At 38.8% G+C, this 21,619-nt stretch overlaps 1 protein-coding gene across 1 annotated transcript; it reads left to right on the top strand.

Annotated features, from left to right (window-relative positions):
• The first annotated feature begins 5,337 nt into the window (after window positions 1-5,337).
• On the top strand, window positions 5,338-20,541 carry plppr3a (phospholipid phosphatase related 3a). Its single transcript, XM_081373973.1, has 8 exons — window positions 5,338-5,673; window positions 9,971-10,074; window positions 12,160-12,345; window positions 12,584-12,713; window positions 14,761-14,956; window positions 15,473-15,530; window positions 16,604-16,777; window positions 18,557-20,541. The coding sequence occupies exons 1-8, from the start codon at window positions 5,646-5,648 to the stop codon at window positions 19,868-19,870; spliced, it is 2,190 nt and encodes a 729-aa protein (XP_081230099.1). The 5' UTR covers window positions 5,338-5,645; the 3' UTR covers window positions 19,871-20,541.
• The last annotated feature ends 1,078 nt before the right edge of the window (window positions 20,542-21,619 follow it).

Here is a 21,619-nt window from a genome sequence, read left to right as displayed (position 1 = left end):
ACAGACAGGAGGAGAAGCTCGCAGGCAATCGGGGGGACGTGGAGGCATAATGAAAAAAAAAAATTATTAATCAGAATACTTAGCAAAAGTTGCTCCTGCTCCTAGCTCATGGACACCTACTCACGCTCTCCGTCTCTGCACGTTTCGGAAGGGAATGATTCAGATTTCTCTTGGCACAGCTACTAGAAGACAGACAGGTTGCTCACGTCACATCTACGTTGTCAAGCTCAGTTTGAATCTGTGCAGTATGCTCAGCCATCAGGAAGTGAGTGCTTCTAATTATCTTGATTGCGTCAGTTCCTATAAGAAAAATATATATAATCGGTATTATACTAGCATATTGATGCAGACATAATAGTTTTCTCATGTTTTAATCCAGCTTTTTAGGTATAAGCATTTGCAAACCTAGCGGGAAGTGTGGTCCAGCTGAAGAGAGATGAGCATTGGGTTATGATTATCTTTACTGTGGTATCTATTTTGAGTGCTTTTATCACTTGCCAATCTCTGTAGTGGGTCAGTGAAAAGAGAACATCTGGTCACAACTCTATAATAGGACTGAGCTTATACATCAGTTTAAATTATACAACATGTCTAAAAACCTAAACAGAACAAAAAATTATTTAAATACACAGGTTGTGCATTCAAATTACACTGGTCACTTTCATCCTGAACTTCTAGTTAGCAACTCTAAAATTGCCCTTCAACTAGACTATATAATCGTTTTTTGTTTTTCTCAGAAAAATATATCCATACCTGTTATATGTGCAGCTTGTACTTTTATAGTCCTACAAAACAATATCCAAAGAACACAGCTAACTATAGAGCTTAGGTCGCTTTTGCATAGTTTGTGCTTACGGTTTAATAATCACTTGAAACTTAGCAAACTAAGCAAACAAGCAAACACTATCATGGAAACTATGTGTAAACCTTAATTAAACAATTTAATAATCAATTAAAAAGGAATTTATACCTGTAGCCTATGCTATTCCGCTGTAGCCACATTCGAGCTGTTTGAAAAATAGTTGGATGGATGATTCAGCTGAGGGTGCCATCTTCTGGCGAGACGCGACCGTCACAGTATATTGGCTATTCGTTTTCACTTTATTTGCTCGATGGTGTTTTTAGCCCCCAATGGCTCCTTCCAGGCAGCTAACCCTAACCTCAGCCTTACCCATCCCCTCACTGCCTGGAAGGCGCCGTTGGGGGCTAAAAACACCAAACACCACTTTATTTTAATGGTCCCTTTAACACATACTGTTGACTTTAAGTAATGCTGTAGCCTACCTACATGTCTACTAACTCTCATTATTAGAGTGTTAGAAGAGTGTTAATAGACTGGTAGGGTTAGGGTTAGAGTAAATTCACATGTTGCAAACCTAATAACCTGCTGCTGCTGTCCTTAATGTTTATCAAACAACAAAGAGAAAATCCTTCACTTATTATTTCATACAGAGGGGACTATGCAGGTTTTTATTTTGCATTTGATTACTTTATTAAATTTCTGCAATTTCTTGAATAGGCCTACTATTGTTAGATAGACCTAACAGATTTCGGTAACATTTAATAGGTTATTGCCTTGTCGGAAAACAGTGCTTCTTTGCAAGCCCTGTAATCAACTAACTGCTAAAGTATCTCAGGGCATTGTGCTTTACCTCCCTCTGAATACGCGTCTGAATGTACACATCAGCACTGGGTTCTTCTGTCATCCAGAAACAGGGATTTTTGTTCTACTGCTACACAGATGACATGCAGCTCTTCGTGTCGTTCTAGCTGGACAACCCCACAGTGCATGGATCTCTGCGTACCTGGCAGACATCTTAGACTGAGTGAAAGAACACCAACTTCAACTCAACCTATCGGAGACAGAGCTTGTCATCTTATCAGATATAGCCCAGTGATTCAACGTCACAAAAAAGAGACATAAAGGTCACACAAAAGAATGCTGTGAATGCTTTTGCATGTGACTAACAGCTGCATTTAGTCTTACAATAATTTTTTTTAAACAACAACTACTTTTTCAGTGTCTTCACTTCACTGCTTTTGATGTAGACCTATAACAGGAAATGAAATATTGTGACTTTTGATTGATTGATTTGTTGAAGTGATAAAAAGTTAATTACAGTAGCATTCTTAATTCAAACGTGTAACATTCACACAATGGCATACAATTTAGCGTCACATAATAATGGCCCTTGTTTTACTGTTTTCCGCTTTACAACTTATCTCCTCTGCTGTTAGAAGCAATGTATGAAAACATAATGGAATGTTTGTTTCGGTTTCTCAATCACATTGACTGAATTGTTGCCTCCAGAAAACAATTTAAATATAATTGCATCACTTCTACATTTATCAAAAGGAAGAAATCTAAGGTGACAAAAGGATTCTGGGTGAGACTAGCTGTGATGGCAAGCTTCTGCCACAAGGGGTCTTCAGTGCTGTTTTGCAGTAATGTGACAAAAACTGTTTAGGTTTAGTCAAAATAGGAGCTTGTGAAGAAATGCTTCATTGTGAGAAATGCTTTTTCATTTTTAGTATTTCCCATATAGTATTTCCCTCACAGAAATGAAGATTCAGAAGTAAAAAAGCACACTATTACCCGGTAATTGATAAAAATGGTACTATAATATTCCACAGACTTGTGCATGAAATGCAATAGGTCTCTTTTCCTTCCTATTTTTCAGTCTTCCTCAAGTCAAATCTCTCCATAATCTTATCAGCAAGGATGCCACTATGATAGCATGCATCCTCCAAAACAGGACACACTGGTGTAGAAACAATTTCCACTTAGACATTGCAAGTGAATTTTGCAAGCAATTACAAAGAAACGACAAGTCAAACCTTGAATTAAACACGAAATTTTTCACAGCCAGGGAGCCGTATACTCATGGAAAGAAATGGGAATGTCAGTGGACATATACCTTGACGTATGAGCTGGTCCCTCACCACACATTTAAACGGCAGTTCTTATTTCTTTTAAGTACATGGCCATATGAGACGTGGTTTGAAGTGAGACCTGGGCAAAAATCAATCATGATACAATCATGCAATGCGAGTCCATAATGATTATGAACCTGCGAGGACCAGAGCGGCATATTTGGACACAATAATAAGGTCAGTTGTCGTAATAACTGATCCCAAAAGAATTCAATTGAGATTAATACAAATCTTTTCAAGAGAGAAGCTCTTACATTTGAATACTGTGACACTTGGCTACAAGGTCTAATACCTCATTCTCCATTTTGAGTCTGTGAGTGTGTATGAAATTGGTGAGAGCGTGAAACATGTTGTGAAGGCAGTCGAGCCACATAGTGTGTGCGACTAATTGGCCAGAGAGGACGTGAAGAGTGAGGCTGAATGGCTGACTGATGATTTTATTAACTCTCTGCAGCTGGGCCCAATCCTGAGGTATAGGAGGACTGCCCAAGAGGCCTCATACAGTCTCCTGGGAAACTAATGGTAAGTCCATTGCCCCCCCACCCCTCTCTTCTAGTGTTGGAGAGGGGGGGAAATAGGGGGAGGAGCTGTTTTTATTATTTTGCCCCTCGCTTTAGTTCTCTGGTATGGCACATTTGGAGCAATGTGTGCTGAGATTTTGCAGGAGAGCTTTGCATTTATATTTAGTGCCCTGTTTCTTGTCAGATGACATTGTATTTAAGTTATAAAAAAAATAATAAATAAATAAATAAATAAAAACATCAGGGGGGCCTGGTAAACTACATTATGGGGACAAAATATCCAAAATCCTTGTCCTTGTGGAAAACAGCTTATAAATCATACTAAGTGAAAATGTAAAAATGTATAAAGTTTAAAGTTGTCTGTGATGGGTAAGGTTAGGGTTAAGGGATAGAATATACATTTTGTATTGAATAAATATCATTATGTCAATGGAAAGTCCCCATAAAACATGAAAATAAAGTGTGTGTGTGTGTGTGTGTGTGTGTGTGTGTGTGTGTGTGTGTGTGTGTGTGTGTGTGTGTGTGTGTGTGTGTGTGTGTGTGTGTGTGGTGTGTGTGTGTGTGTGTGTGTGTGCGTGTGTGTGTGTGTGTGTGTTTCTGTTACAGTCCGAAATGTCTAAGTAACTGTCCAGAGATTGCAATAAGCCCCCCCCCCTTCTTTAAATTTTAATGATTTTTTTCTGCCAAATTAAAGTCAGTGTGGTGTCATGGGACAAGAAAACCATAAAAGAGCCATTACTGTCATTACAATGAAAAACATTACATATTTTGGCCATTTTACGAAAAGGAATGTTTTGTTCAGGTCAAATCGAATAACTAAGCAAATTCCTTGACATTCATGAATCAAAATTAAATTATATATTTATAACAATATTGTAAACCTTGAACATGTTTGAAAACGTTTTTGAAAATAACTATTAATATTATAGCCAATAAATCAATTTGTTGTTCATAAATGTATGAAACTAACAAATTCATTATTCATGTATTTTGTATTATATTTTTGAAACAGTTTATCATCTCAAACATCCTTATTTGTCATCGATTCATATTTTATTCAATGAACAACCAAGCAGCACCTGAAATCTCACAAAACTTGCTATTTGTGTTTACAAATTTTATTTACATAGCCTATATGTTCGTTAAATATATATTTACCTTTTACGTTTACCTATATTTTCATAAAATGGAGAAATTATTATGTTCTGTCATGTTCTATCTCCCTAATAAAGGTAAAGAGTGGGTCTGGAATTGGGGAATGTTGAACAACATGAACAAAAGTGCTTCAGAACACTGAATATCCAATAATATTCAGTGTTACAAATAATCCAAGACCAGAAACACTCATGGTCGCCCTATGATTCAAGGAAAATGCGAGATTCACTCAAGCGACAAGCGAGCGTGCGGCTGCGATGACGCGCTGACATGTTCTCACTGGAGGCGTAGTGCGCCATGTGCTGCTGCCGTCCGCTTGTGACGGGAAACATAGACACAAAGGAACGCATGGTCCAAATGCAGCCCCACCCAATACAAATAAACAAAGACCCTAAGCTTCGCACCTGTCTAACGTGGGTCCACATAAGACATTTTCTTCGAGAAGAATACCTCAGTATCTAAAAGTAGCCTACAGATAACGTCCAGCATGATGGAGCAGTCGATGCACGTGCACAAAGAGAGGAGCGCGCGACTTAACCCTTGCGGTCGTGAACGGCGTCTTTATCTATTTTCTTGCACATTACGGGTTGATGACTGGAAATAAGCGGGGGTTCAGATGCTCTCCGTGTGTCTGTGTTAAAAAGTGGACCGCCTCCTCCCTCATTTCTGTCCCCTCCCTCAAAAACCCCCCTTCCCAGTAGCCTTTTGTGTTCACGGTGCCCTACACAGTCACTGCATTCCTGTTTCGATTACTATCCGCTCATCCGAGAGCTCTGCATTTGAGATCTTCATGAGAAAGTGGCCCAATTCCGAGGAAATTCCTCACATCTACTTCTGGGACTTTGCTACGTTGAGGAAATATAAGTGGAGTGTCCAGTCCCATTCATACTTTTATCCGATCACTTACCTTCAGCGGACGGGGGGGAAGTGAACACAAAGATATATTGTACAAGCGTGAAATGGATTAAGTCGCATTGAGGAAAGCTGGAGCACCACAGACGAACGAAGCGACGGCGAAGGGGTCGGAGGGAGTCGATGAATTTCCAACATCAACGAGAAAGAGGTGAGATATCAGTGTCTGTCAGTCGGATGGTGACCGAGCCTGTTCCTGGGAGCCCTTAAAAGCAGACGTGCTGAAAGCTGACATGTAGAATCGAGATTTTGGGGCTGGTTCGTAGTATATTTCTTTTTCTGAAATGCACATTAATTATAAAAAAGTTCCCTAGCATTACGCTGGGTGTTTCTTTACGACATCCAGAATAATTCATGACACCATTTCAGGAGAGGAGAGAGGTGTATGTGAGATGGTAACTGACCACGAGGACATTTTGAAATGCCAAATCTGAGAGAAGAAAAAAAAAACTGTAAATGTAGCCTATAATTTACGTTAAATGGGGCTTTCACATAGCCTAAGATGTGCTAGGCTATTATAAGCTAAAATACAATATATGAATGTCCCGTGAAATCGCGTATGCTCTATTCAGCACAGATGATCCTCATCTTCCTTTTTAATGTAACATCTCCGTTGTAGCCATGTGTCGGAGCATTGCTCAGTCAGGGCAGTTTCAGTACCGTGTAGTGGACAGCGCAGCTGGTACAGTAGATCAGTGATTCAAGGGTGGGAATTGTGGGGGGCGGGTGTGTTCCCCCAACCCCAACACACACAATCACACACAACCATACAGGGGTCAAAACAAAACAAAACAAAAAAAGATGGGGGCGGGGGAGGAGGGGGGTCCTAAAAACTATGTATTCTTTTTATTAATAAGTGTACATTTAAATAAGCATGTGTAAACGTTTCAGTAACCAAGAAAGTCATATAAAAGAAAAAAAAAAGAAAAGAAAAAGAAGCTAAAACATAAAAGACTGCACTAAATAGACGCTCATGAACAGAAGTTGCCTATGCCAGAGTAAGCCATATGTCACAAGTTTGTCGCATGCTGTTCTAGGACATTGACAAAGCATAAAGGCCCGTTCTCGCCAGGAACAATAACTGTAACAATAACGACATCAAATTTTTTTATAATCGTTCTAGTTGACAATTTTCAAAAGTCCACACCACAACTAACGACAAGGACACAGAGGAACGATATCGTTGGAATCACTTTAAGAACGATTATTTTTTTCCAGCTGATGAAGGATAAAAATATTGACAGCCAATCAGAATCCACTGAGCACTTACAGCAGAAAGTAATGAAAAAAGTTTATATTTTGTAACACATTTCTGAATCTATATAAAATGCAAACAATAAACACAATATAAATAATTCAATAACGAAATAATAAAGTCATCCACATTTTATGGACTTGATGTTGCATGTTGTTACGGCATACAAAAAGAAAAAAAGTATTAGCTATTTTAACCATACTACTGATGAAAATGTTGGATTCCCAAGGCGAAAATTATTAAATTTGTTTTTTCAAAGCATGATTTTGCTTACATTAGGCTACACAACACACTACTGTAATTGAAGTCCCTTCTTTCACTGCAGACATTTTTGGTTATCTTAGATCTTGGGCATGTGCAGACTCTCTTGCAGGTTCTTTCCAAACATCTTTTTCCAGCGTCGAGTAAGGAACCACTCAAATGAGTTAAATAATCTCTCACTTTCTCTACTATTAGTATGTATTTATTCAGTACCAACTTCCCACCAGCTCAGACATTGCTGAAGAGGCTCACAGACCGACTTGATTGCTGCTTTATTGCTAAGCTCTTTTTATTTGCCAGCCAATAGACTCCTTGACAGCACAGACTTGAGTCTGTTCATTCTCGGCCTTCTCCTTATCCCCCTCTCTCTTCAGAGACAAACAAAGTTGAGCAGGATAAATAGTCCCCTCTCTCCTGAAAAGAGCCTTCTTTGTTTGTGCAGTGTGAGGCGTGGAAGCCGATGTGGCCACCATGTGTCACCCAACTTTCATTAGCTGTCCGCCTGGAGAGAGATGTGGCTATTCAAGCTATTGCATGCTATGTCAATAGTGAATTCCACAAGGCAACTCCAATAAGGGAAGCCTAACTACAGTGAGGAAAATAAGTATTTGAACACCCTGCTATTTTGCAAGTTCTCCCACTTGGAAATCATGGATGGGTCTGAAATTGTCATCGTAGGTGCATGTCCACTGTGAGAGACATAATCTAAAAAAAAAAAAAAAAAAAATCCAGAAATCACAATATATGATTTTTTAAGTATTTATTTGTATGATACAGCTGCAAATAAGTATTTGAACACCTGTCTATCAGCTAGAATTCTGACCCTCAAAGACCTGTTAGTCTGCCTTTAAAATGTCCACCTCCACTCCATTTATTATCCTAAATTAGATGCACCTGTTTGAGGTCGTTAGCTGCATAAAGACACCTGTCCACCCCATACAATCAGTAAGAATCCAACTACTAACATGGCCAAGACCAAAGAGCTGTCCAAAGACACTAGAGACAAAATTGTACACCTCCACAAGGCTGGAAAGGGCTACGGGGAAATTGCCAAGCAGCTTGGTGAAAAAAGGTCCACTGTTGGAGCCATCATTAGAAAATGGAAGAAGCTAAACATGACTGTCAATCTCCCGCGGACTGGGGCTCCATGCAAGATCTCACCTCGTGGGGTCTCAATGATCCTAAGAAAGGTGAGAAATCAGCCCAGAACTACACGGGAGGAGCTGGTCAATGACCTGAAAAGAGCTGGGACCATCGTTTCCAAGGTTACTGTTGGTAATACACTGAGACGTCATGGTTTGAAATCATGCATGGCACGGAAGGTTCCCCTGCTTAAACCAGCACATGTCAAGGCCCGTCTTAAGTTTGCCAATGACCATTTGGATGATCATGGGAGAAAGTCATGTGGTCAGATGAGACCAAAATAGAACTTTTTGGTCATAATTCCACTAAACGTGTTTGGAGGAAGAAGAATGATGAGTACCATCCCAAGAACACCATCCCTACTGTGAAGCATGGGGGTGGTAGCTTTGGGGGTGTTTTTCTGCACATGGGACAGGGCGACTGCACTGTATTAAGGAGAGGATGACCGGGGCCATGTATTGCGAGATTTTGGGGAATAACCTCCTTCCCTCAGTTAGAGCATTGAAGATGGGTCGAGGCTGGGTCTTCCAACATGACAATGACCCGAAGCACACAGCCAGGATAACCAAGGAGTGGCTCTGTAAGAAGCATATCAAGGTTCTGGCGTGGCCTAGCCAGTCTCCAGACCTAAACCCAATAGAGAATCTTTGGAGGGAGCTCAAACTCCGTGTTTCTCAGCGACAGCCCAGAAACCTGACTGATCTAGAGAAGATCTGTGTGGAGGAGTAGGCCAAAATCCCTCCTGCAGTGTGTGCAAACCTGGTGAAAAACTACAGGAAACGTTTGACCTCTGTAATTGCAAACAAAGGCTATACTGTACCAAATATTAACATTGATTTTCTCAGGTGTTCAAATACTTATTTACAGCTGTATCATACAAATAAATAGTTAAAAAATCATACATTGTGATTTCTGGATTTATAATTTTTAAATAATTTTTTTAGATTATGTCTCTCACAGTGGACATGCACCTACGATGACAATTTCAGACCCCTCCATGATTTCTAAGTGGGAGAACTTGCAAAATAGCAGGGTGTTCAAATACTTATTTTCCTCACTGTAAGTCACTAATCAGTTGTCTGGGTATATGCAGAACTGACCATTTATAGTGCTAATATTCACACCACTGTTTTAATATGATACTAGGCAGTAGTATTAAATCACGATATTGACTGGCTATGCAGTCTACCTCATCAAATACCACCACAATGCTGTAATATCATCCAAAACCATTAATGTTGCACTGCAGTAATGTGTCATAAAGCTCTGTTTTTGAACCCCTTAAAAGCTGTACTTGTAATTTAATAAGATCTTGAACAGTTGATATTTTACAGTATGGAACACAAAGCACTCTCCAAGCCAACTTTAGAGGTCTTTTTTTTCTTCTTCATTTTTAGCCGCAAAGACCAGTGGATTTTATTACATGCATAAGGGGTTGATGAGCCTGATATCACACAAAAAATCCTTCATGGAAAATTATTTTTATATATATTTAAATAAATAACCCTACTGACGCTTTAATCAGTGTAATAAATGTACACTCTCTAAATGTGTCTCACATTCGCATCATATTTGCATGCTTAGCAAGACAACCTACAAACATGCCCAGTGATCCATTTACCAGACCGATTTGAACACTTAACTATTCCAAGACCTTTTTAGGTTGAGCCAATTAAAAGTTGCAGGCTATTTAATACCACAAGCATAGACACTTACTTATCTTTTCAACAATATGTGTCTAAATATCATGTGTTTGATCTTATTCTGTCTTGACTGTATTCACTTTTAGATTTTACTCGGCCAAACCCCAAAATGATGTCTCCAAAAGACAAGCCCAAGAAGAAGCCTCCCAAAGACAGCATGACATTACTGCCATGTTTCTATTTTGTGGAGGTATGCTTTCACTGTATTTCAGTTGTTGTGGTGAAGCTTCAACAATCTCTTCAAGCCTTCTTCATCCTGCCCTTAAACTGCCGGAAAAAAATGCATGACATGTCACGCACCGCTGCCTTATCTTGTGAGGAGAGTCATCTACACCGAATGCCATGTACATGTCGCTCTGAGTTACAATAATGATGTGATGAATCTTTTGAGCTTGTAAAATGAAATGTGCATCTTAGCTGTGTAATTTGACATTTGTGAAGTTGACATATAATGACAAATGTGAAGTTGATATTTAACACCATAGATGCTATTTATTTTACATATAGTGAGTCATAATAATGGAAAAGCTTCTCGTCGTGTTAAATGAAGGCGATGTCAAGTACCTCTTTAACCAGGTTTAAGAGATTTTAACAGGATTTCAGCAAGGATTACTTGGGCTTAAACTGCTTTATTTCTTTTCAAGGAGATAATATTGATGTAAACATCTAAGAAAAATGATTGTGAAACATGAATAGAAAATGTATCTAGTTACCTAGACATTATTATTATTATTATTATTATTATTATGATGTCTTGATTTACTTGTTTGAATGTCATTACAGTGGATAAAAAAAAAAATCAAACCAAGTGGCATCTGCAAACAAATGATATCAGAGCTTTTCTTAGAACTAACATCACTCTTTTGCTATTTTGTAATTAATTTAAATAACTTGTCTCAAGTTAAGTTTTCGTTGTTGTATAAAGTCAGTTGCTCTCAAGTTCACGCAGGTGTCCTGGCCAGTAAAGAACATGTGCAGTTCATTGAATTAATATGAACTAGTGATTTTACATATGACACAGAAGCTTCTAGCATGTATGTATTGAGAACGCATCTCTATTTTTAGTGAAGTTCCGTGCTGGATCGCATATTGTTTTCAGAGAAACACATGATCAACGAAAAACAAAGCCGCACTTACTTTCCAGTCATGTGAATGCTTCACTTTGCATGTCGTAACGTTTGAACCCAGATCACGACTTTAAAAGGGTTTATGGAAGTTCAATTTACTAAAGAAATGTATAGCCCATAGCCATATTCATTATCATATATTCAAACAGTATAAAAATTGGCTGAAGCAGTGAACTTTATTAAATAAAACAAAAGAATCCAACACAAGGATAGTCCAAACTAGCGAAGGCAACGTAGTGCATGAAACAACTCCAGACAATGAACTGACAGAACTGAGGGCATTATATACACAGAAAACTAATAAGCAACAGGTGTGTGTAATCAATGAAACAATGAATAACCATAGCAACAAACGTAAACCGAAAGGATAAACAAACTAATAGTCTTTGAAAACGAAAAATAAAACATCACAGATTGTGGCACAGTCAAAATTGTTAAAATACTTTTGGCTTAAATTTGAACAAATATCCCCTGGTTTTACAAACAAGGCTTAAGACTAGTCCCAGAATAAAATGCTTGTTTGAGTTGTTTTAATTGAAAGCAACTTGCACTGAAATATCTTTAAAAAGTGCCTTTGTTTTGTCTCAAGATGCACACTAGTAATGTTTTTTTCTAAGGCACATTTATAAAAGCTATCTAAGGCCTGGTTTCACAGACAGGGTTTAGATTAAGCCATAGATTAGGCCTTAGTTAGAGACAAAACAATGGCTTATTTTAAGATATGTCAGTGCAAGTTGCTCTCAGTTAACACAGCTCAATAATGCATTTGAGTCTGAGCCTTGTCTGTGAAACCAGGGGTAAATGTCCTAATTGAACTAACGCATAATCCTGGTTTAATCTAAACCCTGTCTTTGAAACCAGGCCAATATGTTTTTTTGTTTTCACAGTATGCAAAACGCTTACACTATTTGTTTGTTTTTTCAAATAAATACCTTGTTTTGATATTTTGTCATTTAAAGAAATTCATACATTTTTAAGCTTGGCTTAAGTGTTAAAATGTTTCAGGGGGCCACTGTATGCCTAATATTGTTCGCATGAATAATTCATGAATGAGTTCATGTAGTAAATGTTGACTGATTTCTCCCTCCATAATCCTCTCTTGTGCCACCTTTCCCATAACCCACCTATTCTTTCTCTCTCTCTCTCAGCTGCCAATAGTGGCATCCTCCATGATCTCTCTTTACTTCTTGGAGCTGACAGACGTATTGCAGCCAGCCAAAGTTGGGTTCCGTTGCCATGACCGCACACTGAGCATGCCCTATGTGGAAACGGGAGACGAGCTCATCCCTCTGCTCATGCTGCTCAGCCTGGCCTTTGCTGGCCCTGCAGCGTCTGTGAGTGTTCATACTCTATTCATAAACAGCCTAACCTATTTATCCCAGTGTAGCTTCTGTGAAAATTATACAAAATCCTGTTACTCTATTCACTGATGCAATGTGGGCAGTAACAGTGAATTGCATGGTCAAGGACCGAGTTTTAGCATCTTGTGTAAAGCATAATTAAATACTTGACAGATTGGATTTCTTATGGTGCTTCAGGCAGCTCTCAATATTCTGTGCATTTTTGGCTTAGATCATGCTGGGTGAAGCCTTGATGTACTGCATGCAGTCCAAACTGAAGATTCGCTCTGGTTCAGAAGGGAGTATCAATGCAGGAGGCTGCAACTTCAACTCTTTCTTACGCAGAACTGTGCGCTTTGTGGGTATGTTAAGAGAGACCTCAAGTCTTGGCAAACTACAATTAAACTATGTGTAGTTATGAAAAATGTTAATTGCTGCATATTAAATAGGAAACAAATGCAATGATTGTGTTTTTCTGTAGGGAGAACTATGCATTATTCAATAGTATAGACTTAAATACAACATATCTGAATAAGGATATCGAAATATAAATAATAGAATAAAAATAATGATTTAAAAGTTTGGGGTATGTAATATTTTTAATGTTTGTAAAGAGGTCACTTTATACCACATTTTTATACAAAACCTGCATTTATTTGATCAAAAATACAGTAAAAAACAGTTATATTGTGAAATATGTTTACAATTTTAAATTCTATTTTAATATATTTTAAATAATTTATGGCAAGGCTGAATTTTCAGCGTTATTACTCTAGTCTTCAGTGTCACATGATCCTTCAGATCTAATATGCTGATTTGGTGCTCAAGAAACATTTCTTATTATCAGTGTTGAAAACAGTTGTTTTGCCTAATATTTTTGTGGAAACTATATTATATATTTTTTTCAGGAGTCTTTGACGAATTGATAGTTCAAATGAACTGCATGTATTTCTCAAGTTCACATGTACCTGAAATCATATATAGTAAATTATGCTTATTTGCCGTGCTGTCCGGGGGAGGGCTTCGAGCTCGAGATTTGGCCCAAACTCCCCCCTCCTTGACTGGGAGCAGCCAAGGAACCAGCCAAGATCTTTTTTTTTCTTCTTTTTGTGTGTGTGTGTGTGTGTGTGTGTGTGGGGGGGGGGGTCTTTTTATTTAAAGGAATTAAATAATTAAAGGATTCAAAGGGATTTAAGGGGATTAAGAAGTTACAGGTCTATTGTAGTTATGAAGTTGGCTAATCAATTTAAGTGATTTAAAATATGCACATATTCACTCTTATTCGTATGTCTAAAATGTAAAAAACGCAAAACGCTTCTTGTCTCATCACATTCAGTAATGAATTAGCCTACATAAATCATTTAAATAATAGCATATTTTCAATTCGAAATGGTGAGATTTCATTAAAAAAAGTTGACTAGTTTGCATCACTGGATATTACTGTCGGTCGCTGATTATTTCTATTGTAACACACTCTTTCACTGCTAAAACTAAAGCATCATGTAGGAATTTGCACTCATCTTCTCTGAACAGTAAGGCTCGCCTACATTGATTTGATTGGCCATCTCAATCATTCTTACAGTGACGAGCACTAAGAATTTTAACTTTTAAAACTTTTTGTCATCCGAACATCAAACAGAGCTGTGCGTGCAGATGTTAGTGCTAATGGAGTGCAGCAGAGCAGCATCAAGAATTTCAAAAACTGGAGGGAAAAATTTGGCCATTTCTAATTATTGGGGAGGACTTGTCCCACTTAAAGTCTATGGTGGTTATGGCCCTGTTTTGTAATGTGTTCATTTTGTTTTATTCTTGCAAGAATAAAAAAAATCTTCCATTTCTATTGCACATTTTTAATAGTAACATTTTATAATGAGAAATGTACAAAGATATTTCAGGTATTTCTCAGTCCCTCTCATATGCATTTCTGATTTTACATCTAAGCTGACCTACAAATCATATCATAAATGACCAATCAATATGTTATATGTTGTAGAAACATCTTGAAGTTTACCTTACAACTTGTCATAAAACAAAAAAATCTAAAACAAATTTGTTGAGTTTACTCAACATTTTGAATTAGGAGATTAAGGGTACAGTTAAAATGAAATAATACCCATTTGAATGTTACTTTACACACAAAACAGCTTTAAATGAGAACTTGAGGAGAACAATCTGATGGTCCACTAGGTCTCTTATTCTTAGTTTTAATACTTGGGACTTGGGACCTCCTCTGACTTCTGACATTCATTATTCATACACTCGACCGCCTTCAGACATTTTTACAGGTTTGTCTATTTTGGTAGAAGCATATGGTCGAGTGTTGGCCACGTAAGACTCACACAGACAAACAAAAACAAGCCTGGCTCTGTTCAGACGGTTCCACACTGACAGTTTCTCGTCCCCTCACAGGTGTTCATGTGTTTGGGCTGTGCGCCACTGCATTGGTGACTGACGTTATCCAGCTAGCCACAGGTTATCATACTCCCTTCTTCCTAACTGTGTGCAAACCCAACTACACACTGCCGGGCGTGGCATGTGATAAAAACCCCTACATAACCCAGGACATCTGCTCAGGCCGGGACCAGTATGCCATCCTGTCAGCAAGGTGAATACACATAAACAGCACCATGCTTTCTCACATATGACTGGGTAAATTCATGTTGTTGCTGCATTTAAGCTATTACATGATTTGCATATTTGCATATAACTGCTAAAAAAACTCATTGCATATAAATAAACAGCACTATCCATATGCGCAATTCATCCCCCTAATGTTCCGTATCCAATGTGTGGGCCAAACAAGATGAAAAATAGATATTCTTTATGTTTATTTCAAATTTTTAGTTTCTATCCCATTGCAATGTTTTCCAACAAGGATTACGAATGGATTTGTCCTCAAATCCTTGTCAGGCGGCACATAGAACAAGGAAGCTATGGAACAGAAATGACATTGTGTTTTGCTCACTGAAGTGTGCTTACATTCCTTCTGCATCTCTTTCTTGTCTCATTTACATTTCTTCCTCACATGCTAAAACTCTTGGCTGTGCTCTTTTTTTGATTATTCATGTGATGCGTTACTGAATTTACATTTTCCTCTTTTTTTTTCTATCTGTCTAATCAGGAAAACTTTCCCCTCCCAGCACGCCACTCTGTCTGGGTTTGCAGCTGTCTACATCTCCGTAAGCATTTCTCTGAACTTCTTTCAGGGCACTTTGATTTAAAAATTATCTGATGCAAAATACTTGTTATTTGGAATACAGTGCCACTGTGATTATTGAGCAATCACTGTTATTAGAAGGATCCGGCATCAGCATTAAGCACTGTAGAACCGTGTCAACTGCTGAGTGACCTCTACTGATGGAGTGTAGAGTATATAGGCCACAGTCAGCTTGGTGTCTCCCAGCTGTAGAGCTAGAGATGCTCATTAGTCTTCTTTTGTTAGCTATGCCTCGTTGAACTCAATGTGGGATTCCAACTGTTAATGAAGTCATTCTCTCTGGACTGTGAAAAGAAACATTCAAGCTGCTGTAACTACATTTTGAGTATTTTAGTTCATTAATTGGAAATTAGTGTTATCCTGTTGAATCTAATTGGCTGACCGTACTTTAAAAGAATGAAAACTGGTGGTTGTAAAAAAAAAAATATAATATTATAACATTTACTTTAGGGTTTACAATGTAGCGTTAACTTCGAAGAATAGCGAAAAATCAAACTTTAGATTAAAAAAAGTGTTAATTTGTGACCCTTGACCACAAAACCAGTCTTATGGGTCTTTTTATTTATTTATTGAGATTTCTACATCATCTGAAAGCTGAATACATAATCTTTCCATTGATGTATGGTTTGTTAGGATAGGACAATATTTGGCCGAGATACAACTATTTGAAAATCTGGAATCTGAGGGTACAGAAAAAATCCAAATATTGAGAAAATCACCTTTAAAGTTGTCCATTTCTATTGGCGATAGTGCTGCATCCATTCACAAAAATAAATGTTTTATATATTTAAGGTGGGAAATTTACAAAATATCTTCATGGAACATGATCTTTACGATTTTTGGCATAAAAGAAAAATCTATAATTTTGACCCATACAATGTTTTGTTGGTTATTGCCACAAATATACCCGTGCAACATAAGACTGGTTTTGTGATCCAGGGTCACATTTGAGAAAGCTGTTTGGGGTCATTTCATATTTTTGGAGTTTTACTAGAGCAGTTGTTATTGTTGTGACACTCGTGTTTCTCTACTCAGATGTACTTCAATGCCGCCATCTCAGACAGCACCAAGCTATTGAAGCCTGTGTTGGTGTTTGCATTTGCCATAGCAGCAGCGCTGGCAAGTCTGACCCAAATCACCCAGTATCGAAGCCACCCGATTGACGTCTACGTGGGTTTTGTGATTGGGGCTGGCATCGCTGTTTATCTAGTGAGTCTTTAATTGTTTTGTAGTTTGCTTCTCTGAACAATTTTTGCTTTGACAGCTTCAATTTTAGGTTAGCAGAGGATATCAAGACTTATTTATCTTCCTTCTTTCACTCTTTTCTAATCTTTTGACTGCAAGCTCTATATTTAGGATTTCTATTCTATTAGAGGAAGACAAATCCTTCAGGATTCATCAGGGACAATTTCACAGCTCCTTTTCACTGTCATCTCTTTGCTCCGTCTCTTTCCTCTGATATGTCTTTGTGTTATAATCTCCATAACCAGTCAAGTGGGTTGAAACAATTTCGGAAAGTATAATTTACATTAAAATAGATAATAGGTAAAAGAAAAAAATCAACAGCCAAAAAATGAAAAATAAAATCCAACTTTAAAAGTCTTTAAGCTCTGTATAATGGATGAACAGTAAGTGTTTTGCTTTTACACTACATGACCAAAAGTATGTGGTTTTCTAACTAATGGGTTTGGCTATTTCAGCTACACCCTTTACAGGCATAAAATCATAATACAGCCATACAATCTCCTCAGACAAACATTTATAATAGAATGGGGTGCAAAGAAACTGAAAACACACTCCTGGGCAAAAAGAAAAAGGTCCAAAATGGCTAAACACTAAGGTTTTAATTGTCTTAACCACCAATTATTGGTCAGGAAATTAGCTAAATTTAAGCAAATGCACTATTAAAAAGCCATTGCTGTCTCAGAAAACCAAGGACAGAATGAGTTTTTGGCAGGATATGGTAATTTATGTGTGGAGTGATGAATCACAATGAAGCAATAGTTGCCTGGTGATGCTCCAGAGCGATGTTTTCTAAAATCTGGTGAGAAATATAATAATAAATGCATCTCTACCACAGTGAAGCTTGGAGGAAGAGCTGTCATTGTGTGAGGAGCCTTTTTAGCTGCTGGTATTGGTGAGCTACTTCAATGTGAAAAGGAGAGTATTGCAGAATGGCTTGCTTCCCAGAGGAATTTGGTATTTTCCAAAAAGACAATGCTCCTGAAAATTGTGCATCATGCCTGACACCTAGGCCTACATGAACAATTTACAGTTGGTTTTATGACTGCAAGTCATTCTCTTCAAATGCTATTGAAGTTAGAAACATGTCTACCAATGTCGTATGTAACTTTAGAGACGGTCCCTAAATGTCCGAATATCAAATATTTAGTGTCAAGCCAAGCCGTCTCTGTAGGTAGCCTAGGCTCTGAGATCTGCACACAAAAACAAATGGTTTAGCCAAACACTCAAAACCAAAACAAATAGTGTTCCAACCAATCACCGACAGGGGGAGGGTGTTGTGAGGTTTTGTGCTTGTGCACGGCTGCACGCGAAGTCAGAGCTGAAGAAAAAGCTGGCTCAAAACCTCACAACACCCTCCCCCTGTCGGTGATTGGTTGGAACACTATTTGTTTTGGTTTTGAGTGTTTGGCTAAACCATTTGTTTTTGTGTGCAGATCTCAGAGCCTAGGCTGCCTACAGAGACGCGTTTTTTTGACGGCATGCTTATGGGGTGGGCAGCTAGCGGATCGTTAGGAAAGATTAGATGAATGTGATAAAAATATTTTTGGGCCTGAAATCACTGATACCACCTTTAATGCCCAATGTTCTGAAATTAAATATTAAATAAGCACATATAGTGTTTAGTTGTCCACATACTTTTGGTATATGTGGAATCTAATTCATTTGTCTTCATGTTGTAAAAATGTCTGATTGATCAGTGGACTCTCATTAACCTTACAATGACAAGTGTTTCTCATATTCCAGGCACTATATGCGGTTGGAAACTTTAGGTCACATGAAGAGGCCTCCCCCAGGCCACTGAAGCAACCCCATCCTCCACAAAAAGATCCTCTAAGAGAACTGACACAGCGTGGCCATGACTCTGTGTATCAAAAGGCCCATGCTTCTGAGAGCAACGATGAGCTATCAGCCCCGCCTCACGTTGCTGGCCTGAACCGTAAGGTGCGTCGAGAGAAAGCCTCAATGGGCAGCCTGAAGAGAGCTAGTGCAGATGTCGAGCTTTTGGCTCCTCGCAGCCCGATGGGGAAGGAGACCATGGTGACCTTCAGTAACACACTGCCCCGTGCTAACACCAACGCTATGGAGGAGCCTGCTCAGCGTCACATGACCTTCCACGTGCCGATGGACTCTCAGCGTTCTAAACAGCTGGTGTCCGAATGGAAGCAGAAATCAATGGAGATGCGCAGTCTCAGCCTTAGGGATGAGGAGGAGGAGGGAGCAACTGCGGAGGGAGTTGATGGAGTTGAGGAGGAAGCTTCAGAGGAGCTGGGCATGCCGTCCTCCCTTTATCCTACTGTGCAAGCCAACAGGGGAGCAACGACAGCAGCAGGTGGTGCCAGGGTGATGATACCTCAGAGGCCCGGTGCACCGCAGTTGGTTCATATCCCAGAAGAAGCCACCAGACCACCTCCAGTGTCACCTAAAAGCGTCACCACAAGGGCTAAATGGCTGTCCATGACAGAGAAAGGAGGTCCAGTACCAGCTGCCACGCCAGAACCCCCACGGCTGCCCAACCAGCCAAGGGTTATGCAGGTCATTGCCATGTCTAAGCAACACGGTCCAGTTACCATCACCACACCAAAGTCCTCTGAGACCGCCTCGTCCTGTGCTACCTCCAGCACTGGTTCAGAGTCTCCGTACTACCGCATCCCATCGGAGCCAGACAGAAGCAGCATTGTCACGGTAGACGCTCATGCGCCTCATCACCCAGTGGTCCGTCTGTCTTCAGGCAACGGGAACACCTGGGACTGGAGAAGCACCTCCAATGGTAGCACAGAGGTCCATGAGACTAGTCGGACACTGCCCAGGCAGGAATGTGTGCGTGATTATCGTCCCATGAAAACAGACTCCCTCTGTTCCTCTACCAGCGAGCTTGACCCAGGGATCCTGCCTCCGCCACCTCATCCTGACCTGCTCTTGGACAGCACCCTCAGCCGAGATTCCTCACTTCACCGTAACTCCTCAATCTCAGCTAAAGACTGGGAGCCCGGACAGCCTCACCCAGAACCGGACCACTTCTTTAAGAACTTGCAAACAAACAGACAATTTAAAGACTGAGGAGGGTTTTTTTTTTTGGAGGACTCCAATGTGAATAATTGTGTTTTCAGTGGATGGTTAGAGAATACAGCCTTCTTGGTTATCTCACATTGAGCATCTGGGGTGGATTAGTGCAGTGGAGCACCAAGAGGATCACACAGACTTGAGGAGGCTGTTCAGTGTACATGCACAAACTGTGAGGACCCACAAACCTCAGAAAAATAAAATACAAAATCAAGTTGTAATTAAAACATGTTTATGCTCTTTTACATCTTTACAATTTTACAGTGCAGAAAATGTTTCCTCTTTCAATATCAAGCTGTTCACATTAAGTTCACATGCCATATTTACATTTTTATTTGACGTTTCGTTCATACACAATGATTTACATTGTATTGTACAAGAGGAAATCATGTTACAGTTATCTAATGACTCACTGGGGACAGATTTATTGTGGGAATAATGGCTTTGCTGTGTATGGAATCAGTTTTAAGTAGGCCTAGTCACTTTCTCCTTTTTATACTAAAATATGAAGTACTGTTCCTTGTTTGTGCGTGTTGCATGTGTGTTTATTTATGTCTTCTAGACCTTGGATGGACTGTTACATATCAGCAGGGATGGCCTCTTTCATTTTGCTGCCCAATGTTAAGGTTTTTGTAACAAACTTTGAAAAATAAAGTTGTAATAATACTATGTGCTTTTAGTCAATATTTAGATAGTTGTTTTGTGTCAAAATCAACTGTATGAAAAACAAGTGATTGTGTTTATTGCTTTTTTCCTAAACTTTCATAAATTTATAGTCAGACAGTTTTGATGGATTATAATTTCACAGTATAATATATTTTTATAATTGTTTCAGAACATCAACATCCCGTGCATGTATGCCTTCCGCTAACAATAGAATCTGCATTAGTATATTTTATATAATAGTTAAACAATGTTCAGTCATTTATTTTTTTGGGAAAAACATACCGTAATTAACGTGTGTGAGTACATTAGTACATTAAAAAAATCAGCAAATATTTCTTCAAAAATTAGGTCTGGGAATTAAAACACATTTTATGGGGAATTTTCAGAGACATCATGATTTGTATACTGTACAAACTGTATATTCTATCCCCTAAACCCAACCCTATACCTCTAAACACAGCCCTCACAGAAAACTTTCCTAATTTTTTACATTTTCAAAAAAAAAATAAAAAAATAAAAAATAAAAATGCTATCTTTAATGAGTTCACCAAAGAGATGACTAGACATAATAAACAAGACATATTCGTTCGTTCGTTTATTTATTTATATAGCACCTTACAGACTACCACCGTAGTTCAAAGGTGCTGTACATTGCAATAAAATCAACAGGACAGGAAAAAGACATACAACATCCATGTACAAAGTGCTAAAAGGCCAGAGAATACAGATACGGTTTTAAACGACCCTTAAAAACATTAAGATTCAAGGAAGATCTAACGTCCAATGGTAGATTGTTCCACAATCTAGGTCCAGCAACAGCGAAAGCACGATCACCTTTCGTTTTAAGACGTGTACGGGGAATCGTTAAGAGAAACTTGTTTACTGATCTTAGTCTTGCACCTGCGCTATAGGGCTTGATGAGCTCAGCCAAGTATTCTGGCGCCATTCCGTGTAGTGCTTTAAAAACATATATCAGGATCTTATACTGTATCCTAAATTGTATTGGTAGCCAACCTAACACAGATAGAAGGGGAGTAACATGGTCTGTTTTCCCAGCATTCATCAACAGCCTTGCAGCAG

Source organism: Scardinius erythrophthalmus, assembly GCF_964197995.2.
Source record: "Scardinius erythrophthalmus genome assembly, chromosome: 9".
Lineage (NCBI taxonomy): Eukaryota > Metazoa > Chordata > Actinopteri > Cypriniformes > Leuciscidae > Scardinius > Scardinius erythrophthalmus.
The sequence above is the reverse complement of the archived record's forward strand: the minus strand, read 5'-3'. Positions and strand labels throughout refer to the sequence as shown.